We start from the raw sequence: 10718 nt of genomic DNA on the forward strand, positions 1-10718 counted from the left end.
TGATATGGTTTGGTTTTAGTTCTTGTTGCATCTACCAATTCTCAGCTCTGTGAAATTATTATTCACTTGTTTCTGTGAACTTTACCTGTTCCTTTCATCCTTTTTCACTGCAAGAGGTTCTTTGATCATTTGTATTGAGGACAGACAAGAGGTTGAAAAGAACTGTTCAAGTAGACCATTTTAATTGTTAAACAGAAGCTTGAAGGGGAGAGTTGACGTGCTATTGTAGTTGGTCCCTTTTGCTTAAAACATTTCTCTTTCTCCTTTGTCAGTGGAAAATGAGGTGTATCTGTACCTTTTCAATTGCATTGTTTTGTCTGCTCTCTTGTTTTATTTCCTTCTTTAACAAGTGAAAGGTTGCTAAATTACGAGTTTATCACCATCTTCTTGGTTGCATAAGATCCTTTTAATCATATTTTAGAATGTTTGGAGATTCAAATTAAGTCCTCCAGTGTAATGCCCTGTCATAATTAATGACATGGGTTGTTTTTCCGCTCGCTCTGTTCATCAATTGCTTAATTATATCGTTTTAAGCATGAGGGTTTTTTCTACCTTTGTCAGCTCCCATGTTTGTTCCATAGGTCGACTGTACTCCGGTGTTCCCTTGCAATCAATCTGGTGCCTTTTTCTTTGGCTCCTTTGATTTGTGTGCCAGGCTACTGGGAACCGAAAAAATAAACTCTTGGTATTCCATATGTTTTGACGATGGACCTTTAGTGATTAGAATATTTTGGTAGTTCCAGTGGGTAAGCTCTATAATTGTTGCAACCATTTTAAAGAAGATTAGCTATATAGAGGCAGATTTGATCTATGTGCATTTATAATAATGGATTATATGTTTGAAACTCCCCCCATCTTTTGTTTGAATTTTATGTCTTTGATCCTCATTTTTAAATGGATTGATGTGGCTTAGCAAAAATTAAAGTTTTCTACAATGGTGTTGAAGCAATTGACTGCAATCTCCTTAAATTATTGCAGTAGTTATTGGATTTATATATGGTGATAACCATTGAATATTCAAGGCACTTAGCTGTAAGTGGGAAGGTAATGAGGAAAATTTTGATGATTGATTGGTCAGGAAATACTAATGTCGCACCAACAGTACGTACTCTAGTTTTTAAGTTGATTTGTGGATTTTGTTTGACGCAATTTAGAATAAAGCTAACTTAATGAAGAAAAGATGAAGCAGAGCATGCATCATCAGTTTCTTTTGTGAATGATAGCTGGCTAATTATGCTTATTTGTGGCCTTCGGACTATGATTTAGACTGGCATCTGATCTTATAAGTTGGTAAAGAGGGGCATTGTGTTGCCTGCTTGTCATTACCTGGACTAGAGGAGATCATATGTGGAAGGTACGACCATTTTTAGGCGTGACAGGAGGGTTGCAAGTTAGAGCAATATGATTGTCTTATTTGTGTATTTCAAACTTATTTTTGACCTGCTGTTTTTACTTTATTGACATAATTTTGGCCTGCTATTAAATGATGGTTATCAAGTTTGAAATGAAGATCTACTGGAACAAATTTGTATCATGGATCATCGATCTTCCAAGTATTTTCTTAACAACAATTGCTTGCATGTCTATATTATGATGTGGTCTCGAAAATAAATCTATCTATTGGAGTCCAAAAACTGAAGTAGAGTGAACTATTTTCAGCATCTGGATCAATCTAGTGTATAAGTGCTAATATGCACTTTTATGATGAGCTTGCTTCTTCGTAAAGAACTAGGTTGAACTAATCTTGGAAGTCAAAGTCAGACAATTGCATCTCATGTTCTTTTGTTTTTTTAAAAGAAAAAAACTAGCACAGGACAGCAGCCAAGACAAAACACAAGCATACCAAACATTTCCTTCAATGTTACGAGACATGAGCTGGTTGGTTACTTGGAAGAAACAGGTGTAAACTTGCTGATATCAAGATGCTATCTGCCATGCTTGGTCTAACAAGCTTTGTTTAGTGGTTACGATTCCATGGAAAACAGGGTGCATGGACAATATTCACCTTCGAAGTCTTGTCTTGTACCTTTTGGAACCGAAACAAGGACCGATATGTGTATTTTTGTTAATGGCTGGGAATGGAAATATTCGAGCTATTTTGCCTGGAATTGGACAAAACCCTGAAAGCTAACCATTGATGAAATGTAACACAAAACATTTGGTTTTCGCTATATCTAAGATGTTGCAGAGCGTTCACTTCATGTGTGTCTCCCCTGAATTAGCTCCGGAAAGGTCTCCTGCAACACTATTCTAGCAAAGCCAAAAACCATGAGGATTATTCTCTTTACTTCTCTTTCATCAGGTAATACAGGTCTACGAACTGGAGGGCTAGGATCTCCCCATTCAGGGAACTGTCGCTGACTAGACCGTTCACTGGTCCTTGGGCTGGAATGAGGTGGACCCTATAGTCGGATATATATATAAAATTTTGAAAGTTATTTTCTTTGGAAGTAAATTTCAGTGTATATTTTTCTTTAGATATTCTATTACTATAGAAATTTTGAAAACTACACATCAAGGATTGATAGATTTTCGAACACTAAAATTTTATTATTATGATGAGGGTTCAATTTATTTTTATTTTTCTCATTATTTTATGCACTTTGACACTCTCTAATAATAATAATAATAAAAGAAATAACTACTTTTTTTTTTTTATAACTCACGGGTATTCGTACCAGCTTACGCGCACCGCGACTAATTCCCGGACTCACTGAACATCCTGTAAGCCCAGCAAGCAGGTAAGACACCAAGAAAATGACAAACGTGCACAAGCAAAACTTGAACCCTAGTGCAGAGAAAGGACACAAGACCTTTCCACCGCTGAGCCACAAGCTCAAATGCAAAAGAAATAACTAGTTATATGTATATGTGGTATTATTCTAATGTTTAATAATAATATATTTAGAGTTGTATAAAAATATCATCATAATTTTAATGATGTGCGTTTCTTGGAATATAACAAAGACAATACCATAAATTTGTATAAGAAAAATAAATGTAGGAATTAATTAGAGAATCCCAAATCAATTTAAATCGTTAAGAAAAAAATTGAAAAGAAAAAAATATTGTAAATAAATTTTAAAAAATAAAAAACCTTTGGGAATAAAATTTAAATATGAAAAAAAATACCAAAAAATCAATGGTCATGATTTGAGGCTTTAATTAAGTATTTGACTGAGCAGTTCATCAATAAAAAAAATACTAAATTAATACTTTTCATGAAGTTTCAACCATGTAATCAAATCTTGTCTTCAATTATTTGAAACATAATTCCATCCTAATTTATGCACACATCTATCCACAAGAAAATCATATAATATTTTAGTATTGCAAAATTACAATCACAAAAATAAACTAAAATCGTTATCCTCACTCCACTTAAAGAGGGTTTTTTATGCTTTGGTCCCTCGAGTTGTTGGCTATGTTGTCTTTGGTCATTTTGTTTTTGGCTCTTATTATTTCATCCTTGGAGGCTTGGTTATCAAAGTTTTGTCTGGTCATCATTCTTTACCTACTGCCCCTCTCGCCCATGCGATGCTTTGGAGCTATGCATCCATTACCTTGTTGCTCCAATGAGATTGATTTATATATAATGGGTTGGTAAAAAAAGACAAAAATAAATAAATAAATAAATAAAATCAAAGTTTAGGGTATACTATTGCATCAAAGCCTGCGCTAGGTTGAATTGAAGGTCATGTCTGCTTTTTTGCAAAGTCAGCATTTCTTTGCCGTGTATGATTTTCTTGTTCTTATCAATGCTTTGGAAATCATTTTTTTATTCCTTTCATCATTTTAACTCTTTTTCAAAGAAAATTATGCCTTGACACTGGCTGTTTTCCTTATTCCCTTTATCATATGCAGTGTTGTTAGAGTAATAGTTATAAATTTTTTTTTTGAGGTTTTAATAAATTAAATGAAAAAAATATATAAAATGTAGTATAGTTATGTTATGTTGAAAAATTAAAATAAAATCCATGCGAATGTAAAATATAAAAAAGAAAAGAAAGTAAATTGTAGTATTATTATCATGTATTTAAAACTTAAAAAATAATTCATGTGAAAATAGATTATTAAAAAAAATAGGTTTAGTATTGTTATTTCATATATAAAAAAATAATAATATATGTGAATATAAGTTATAAAACAAGAAATGTGAAGAGTATGATAATTATCTCAAATTAAAAAGTTAAGAAACAATCCATATAAATATAAGTTATATATAGTTATCTCACATAAAAAAAATTAGTAAAAAATTTATATGGATATAAGTTATATAAAAAAAGATATGGGAGGCTAAGTATTTTTAAATTAGATTTATATTTTTTAGATTTATTAAAAAAATATATATATATATATATATATATATATATATATATATATATATAATCTTACCTAGATTATGATGAATCACTCAAATTTCAAGTTCATCTAATAGGTAACATGAGATTAATCAAGCTAATTATAAACCTTATTATTATTATTTTTTTAAAAAACCTCACCAGAATCCCGGTCACCAAGATCCAGGTAAGCTTAACATGCCTGGCCAGATTTCATAATTTTGGTTAAAGTATCCTTCGCATTTCATTGACGTGTCCCATTTCTACATTGGATTGTAATTCTCGCCGTCATAAAGAAAACAAATTGATTATAACGGGGATCAAACAATTTTTTTTCTTTCTAGTTCTCAGGTTTTTATTTTCTAACTCTCGGGACCATAGTTTTTAAATTCAGAATGGTGATTGATTCGGTTCAAAATTCAAATTTTAAATTTTAATTAGGTTATTCAGTTTAATTCTGATTTTTTTAAAAAATTAAAACAATATTGATTTAGTAAAAAAAACTAAAAGTTAATAGATTGTAACCGGATCTTTACCGAATCAATCCACCGATTCAGTTGGGTCATTCTTGATTTTCACTTTCTCTATTTTTTTTAAAACCCTGCTTGATTTCAGCCTTGGATCGATCCACCGGATCGGACCGGGTTTCGAAATTATGCTAAGAACTAGTTTTTAATTTTTTTAATGGATAAAATATATTACAACTCTAAATTATGATATTAATTAAATATCATGCTAAGAAACAATAATATAATTTTAATTAACATATGGTGCATAACCGAACAATTAATTAAATTTATGGTTAATTAATCTGTGTAAAGAAAATCACACGAAAAGTTTTTCCCAATATCAGTTGATTAGTGCTAATTGGTTTTTGTGAGAGGTTGTTTCACCTGGTTTTTTTTCCTTGGCTGTTGACTTTTCCTGAATTGCTGCCACCCTCAACTCTGCAGCTGCAGCTGGAATTTGGAGCTACAGCAGGTTCTTGATTATTCCCTGCTTTCTACCCAGGTTTTTCCCTTTCCCTGCCTTTTGTCTTTGTTTTTTTTTTCTTCATTTAAATTTCTTGCTATGTACATACTTCATAATTTATCCAATAATTTTAATCATTTTCCAACCATCATTCTATTTTAATTATTTTTCAATTTATCATTCTCATGAATATTCATTCAATAGATATTCACATCTAAATTGAGGAAAATAGCCTTATGCATAACTAATTCGAACCTGACCTAATTATTAAAAAAGTAATATTTGAAACAAAATAATTATATGGTGTTGAAATTCAATGTTTTTTGTCCTACTTAAAAATTCCTTTTTATTGAAGATGTCTAAAAAAACACTTATTGCTAGTCAACGAACCTTGACAACTTTTTAAATTAACGTAAATATTATTCTTTTATTATTGTTATTATTATTATAAAGGAGAAGTTATGATTCAAGACTCTTATAAGAGGAGAGATGGGACATTAACACCTTTTTAAATTATAAAAAACTTGGTAATTCAATGTGTATTTATACAGTGTAATTATCATTTCTCTTTAATATATATATATATATATATAATTGGATTATATAAATATCCTTATAATGAAAAAAAAAAGAGTAAGAGGGTTTTTGCGTAATTTTCTTTTACAAATAGTATAATTACTTCGGTATTCTTAAAGTCAAAAAAAATTAAAAGATGAGTTGAATGAATAATTTAGTATTTTTCTCATGTTTCTTTTGTTATAATTTATTTGTATTTGTATTAGGGACAAATTAGTATTTTTAAAAATAAAAAATAATAATAAAAAAGAAAAGGTTGTTGTCATGTGACCAAAATTTCTCAATTGTCATGCTGTCCAAAGCATCAAATGAAGGTGAAGCTATTGGACCGACACTTGCGGCTCAAATCATGATATTTAGAAGATGATTGAGTTTTTTCTCCTCCCTCCAATTTCTCTTTCCCCTCCTTAAAATTAGTTAGAAAAAAAATAAAGGTTGTTCTACTGTTTATTTTGTCTTTCAATTATACTGTTTTTTTAATTGATCTTCATTTATTTTAGTTTTTTTTTTCAATTAAATCCCTTTTCTTTTGATTTTGTTTAGTTTTTATATCAAATAAGGTACTCAATATTTTTATTATTTTTTAATCTTTTCTTGATTTGTTTTTTTCCTTTCAATTTTGTCTATTAATATTTTATTTCATTTATTTCTTCTTCTTCTTTTTCCCGGTTTTGATCATGCTCTTTTTTCTTTCTTTTCTTAAGTTGTTTTTTTTTTCAATTTGTCCCTCAATATTTTTTTTTTAATTTTGTTTCTCATTCTTTTAATTTCTTTTTTTTATCCTTTTCATATTTTTTTTCTTTCAACAGTTTCTTTCATTTTTTTTTATTTAATTTTAATCCTCATTCTTTAATTTTTTTTTATCCTTTTCATAATTTTCTTTCTTTCAATTTTGTCCCTCAATATTTTATTTTATTTTTCAGTCAATTTTGATGCTTATTCTTTCAATTTCTTTCTTTATCCTTTCTTATTTTATTTTAGTTTTTGATTAAGCCCATCATTATTTTCTTTAACTAGTTTTTATATTATATTTGGTCATCATTGTTTTAATTATTATTTGCTTTCTTTTTTTACTTTTTGATGGTTAAATTTTTTTTTTGAAAATTATTTTCTTTTCTTTTTTGAGGTGATCTTGGTCTCCTGATCAGGTTTGTTGGTTTCAAAGATTAACCAGATTTAACTATGATTTTTTTATTTAATTTTATCATTTGATATTAGGCTAATGGGCCTTGAACTTTCTATTTTTTTCTCATTTCCTCCCTCTAAGGTTATTTTGAGTCACGAGTTAGACAAGTTAAATCAAAGTTGGTTTAGTTTTTTTTTTTTTTTTTTTTTTTTTTTTTTTTAAATTTCTTGAGATTTTTTTTTATGCTTTTTATTTCTATGGAATTATCCCAAGTTACAGGTTTATTAGGTTAATCCAAGGTGACTCAAGTGTTTTTTTCTAAGTTATTTATTTATTTATTTAACTTTGATACTTTTTTTTAAGCTATTTTTTTTTTTAAAAAAATGTTTTTCTTATTTCAATCTCGTTTCACGAGTGATGGTTAATTAAGTGAACCCATGTTGACTTGAGTTTTTTTTTTTTTGTGTGTCTTTTTTTCTAAATTGATTTTTTTAATTTTATCATTTGAAATTAGCTTTATTGAATCTTGAACTTTTCTAATTTTTTTCCTTTCTTTTTTTATAGTTATTCAGAGTCACGAATTAATCAAGTTATCTTAAATTTACTCAAGTTATTTTTGTTTAAATATTTTTTATTTTTTTTATGTTAAAAAAAAATAAAAATGATCCACCTCAAAATAAAATAAAAAAAAATCTAGTTAGTATCAAGTATTTGTTATTGAAAACCGTCAACTCATCCCAGGCGTATCGTGTTAAATTTCTTGATATTGTTTTGGTTAAGCCCCTTGGTATTCTTTAAAGCACCCAAATTGCAATAAAAAATAAGATTTAACGGAAAATTGAGCTGCATTCTTCATGAAAAAAAGAAGAAGAATAATCTTCAGCAGGTGGAGCTAATTTCTGTCTAAGAGCACAGGAAGTGAAAGCTGTCTTACTTGAGGAATGGCTTTCAATCTTTAGTTGATAGAAAGCTTGGCCCCCCTGTTTAATTCAGAGAATAAAAGAGACAGTAATTATCCTGTGGATGATGCATATATTTACATATATTATCCAATAATAATTAATCAATTTCAAGTCTTTTGTCCTCTCTGATGATCACAGATTAAAAGGGTTTTTTTATCTTCATAGATTTCCAGCTTAAACAGGGGAGTGTTCAAATGCCGAAAGAGAGAGAAATTATTGCTAGCTTCTAACTCTACTGCCGTGGAGCCTGAAGCGCACACACTTGCTTCCAGTCAAACAAGCAAGTCTACAAATTTCAAACATGTTTCTTGGAAGGGGAAAAGAAAAATAATGATCAAAGAGGCAAAAGACAGGAATCCTCTAGTGGCCCTACACTATTTCATCTTCAGTGCCAAAAGAACCCTGGCCATAATTTCGGCATCTGATGCAAGAAAGTCATTGACCACGAGCAAGTACTGTTTTGGCTAGATTACAAGGATCCATTATTGAAGACTTCAATCATCTGCGAAACATGAGTATCCTGTTACATGAAGACAGAAAAGGGTACAAGAAGCAAGGATAACAGATATTTGCTTACAATATTATTGAGATGATTATTTTTTATAATTACCATTGTCGTGAGGTCTTGAACTGGATGCAAGATCAAGCCCGGAGTCTGCATCCCTCGGTTCCCACTCACCAAAGAAATGGTGCAATGGCTTCTGGGTTTCAGGTTCTTTCTCCAACTTGATTGACCTTGTAGCTGATGACTTGATAATATCAGTGCCCAAAACAAAGCAATGGTGCCCTGGTTGTTGCTGCTCTTCTTTAGAAGTATTAGCAAAGCTTTGAAACTGTGACTGCGAGTAGCCTTTGTAGGAACTCATTGTCAATTGATTGTATGAGTCTTGTACGCCTCTTGCACTCCCTAAAGCATCTGGGAAGAAAGCTCTCTCGTCCACATACTCCCTTATTCCATGAGAATACCTTTGAAATTAATGTAACGGAAATTAAATTTAAACCATGAAACCAAAAGGAACCGAAACATATAAGCAACGGATATGTTTTCAGAACTTACACACACCTATACTCTTTATCAGCATGAGGAGAAGATCCACAGTCCAAGAACAGGTTATGAGTGGTGCTGTTTTGAGGTGAAAAACCAGAACCAGCTGTAGGACCAGAAGATGAAGAATGAGGATAAAGGAAGGCGCTGCGGCTGGAATCTTGATGGGCATAAATTTCAGATTCCATAGAAGAAGAAAGGTTAGAGAAAGAATAAGAGGAACTGGAGGGCGAAACAGTGTTGTTATAGAGGTTTCTGTTGATTGATGTTAAGGGAATTGCTGCTGTTGTGGTAGCTGATGCAAGTTCCACAGGCTTTCTTGAACGATTCCTGCCTCTGTGCATGTGCCTCTCACAGTACTTGGAGTCTGGGAATGCTTCTTTTGAGCACCTCCATTTCTTTCCATCAGTTCTTCTGCACCTTCCTGGCTCTGGGTCTGCTTTTCTGCCACCACCCGCCTGAAAACAACCCCACCCAGCTGCAAAAACACACATTCCCAACTTTCTTCTGAACACCTTTTTTTATTATTAAAAAGAAAACAACATTCAAAGAAATAAGCACAGATCAGCTTACTAGGTTGATGAGGAAAGAGTCTTGATGCCAAAGAAGATTCCAAGCTTCTTTTGATAGAATAGAGGAGTTCCGGAGGAACAGGGACACCAGAGACCATGTATTTGTAGATGAGAGCTTGGTGTTCTAGCTCATGCCATTGAGTTGCAGTAAAAAGAAGGCTATTTCTAGCACTTGTTGTGTTCAACATATTTGAGTAGAAAAAGAAGCCGAAAAGAACCAATTAAAAGGATTAGCAAGTTGTCAATTATAGAGAGATTTCAGAGACAAAAGAAAGGTTTTTTTTTTTTTTTTGCTGTAGCAGTTGTTCTAGTTGGGGCTGATAATTTTGAAATGTATTATCTCAGAGTCCATTGCTAGCAGAATCTTCTTCTGTGCATGAATAAAAACTAATGGCTCTGATATATAAAACTGCTGCAACATCCTCTCTCCCTCTAGTACTTAATGAGTCTTCTCCTAATATGACTGCACCTCTGCTGCTGCTGCTGCTGCTACTGTTAACCTTGTCTCTGACATCACTGCATAAATCCATAAACAAATGTACAAACAAAGTATAAAAATCTGAAAACAATTAAAAATAATGAACAATAGGGTTAGCCTTGCAAGACCTTTGGTTTTGCTGTCTCCACATTATGGACATGGAAATGAGTGCCTTGTCTATATATTATGTGAATCTGCAAATAATATAGTCTTAAAGTGTATGTAGCATTAATCTTTTCCATGTTTTTGTAAGACAACTAGACTCAATGCTTGTGTCATATATACACCTCTTGATTTGAATGTAAGAAACTAAGGCCTGGCTTTAGTCACCATTTTTTTTTTTTTTTTTTTTTTCCAGTTTTAACACACAGACCTTGAAGATAGTGGATTAAGGGTCGAGTTCTTACATGATCGTAAAGATTAGTTGCAAGACATAGAGTGTATATATAACCAGTTCACTTGAAAAATTATTTTTCGTATATATGAGCACGTGATCGATTCTCCCATTTCAAGTTTTTGTTGATAAATTACATATTTATGCACACACCATTCATACTGTAGTATCAGTCAGAACTAACTATACAGTCTCTTCAGAGAATTTCTCCCAATAAAAAGTCGAGCAATTCTGCAACTCAGTTGACAGGTAA

At 31.3% G+C, this 10718-nt stretch overlaps 1 protein-coding gene across 2 annotated transcripts; it reads right to left on the minus strand.

Moving 5' to 3' along the window:
* Window positions 1-7910: 7910 nt before the first annotated feature.
* On the minus strand, window positions 7911-10074 carry LOC118038030 (growth-regulating factor 1). 2 transcript variants are annotated; one of them, XM_073407822.1, is made up of 4 exons: window positions 9595-10074; window positions 9040-9499; window positions 8587-8924; window positions 7911-8478 (listed from the first exon to the last, which is right to left on the minus strand). In XM_073407822.1, exons 1-4 carry the CDS (start codon window positions 9779-9781, stop codon window positions 8471-8473), a joined length of 993 nt encoding a protein of 330 aa, XP_073263923.1. In that variant the 5' UTR covers window positions 9782-10074; the 3' UTR covers window positions 7911-8470. The 2 variants fall into 2 exon arrangements, with proteins under 2 accessions (XP_073263923.1, XP_034900178.1); XM_035044287.2 differs by having other exon boundaries at window positions 7914-8478; window positions 8587-8942; window positions 9595-10070.
* Window positions 10075-10718: the final 644 nt, after the last annotated feature.

The sequence above is a fragment of the Populus alba genome, chromosome 3, assembly GCF_005239225.2.
Source record: "Populus alba chromosome 3, ASM523922v2, whole genome shotgun sequence".
NCBI lineage: Eukaryota > Viridiplantae > Streptophyta > Magnoliopsida > Malpighiales > Salicaceae > Populus > Populus alba.

Coding starts and splice junctions, on each gene's coding strand:
- LOC118038030 (XM_035044287.2), bottom strand. CDS start 9,781: ATGTTGAACACAACAAGTGCTAGAAATAGCCTTCTTTTTACTGCAACT. Junction 9,500..9,594: donor ACTCTTTCCTCATCAACCTA/GTAAGCTGATCT, acceptor GTGTTTTTGCAG/CTGGGTGGGGTTGTTTTCAG. Junction 8,943..9,039: donor CATGCTGATAAAGAGTATAG/GTGTGTGTAAGT, acceptor TTAATTTCAAAG/GTATTCTCATGGAATAAGGG.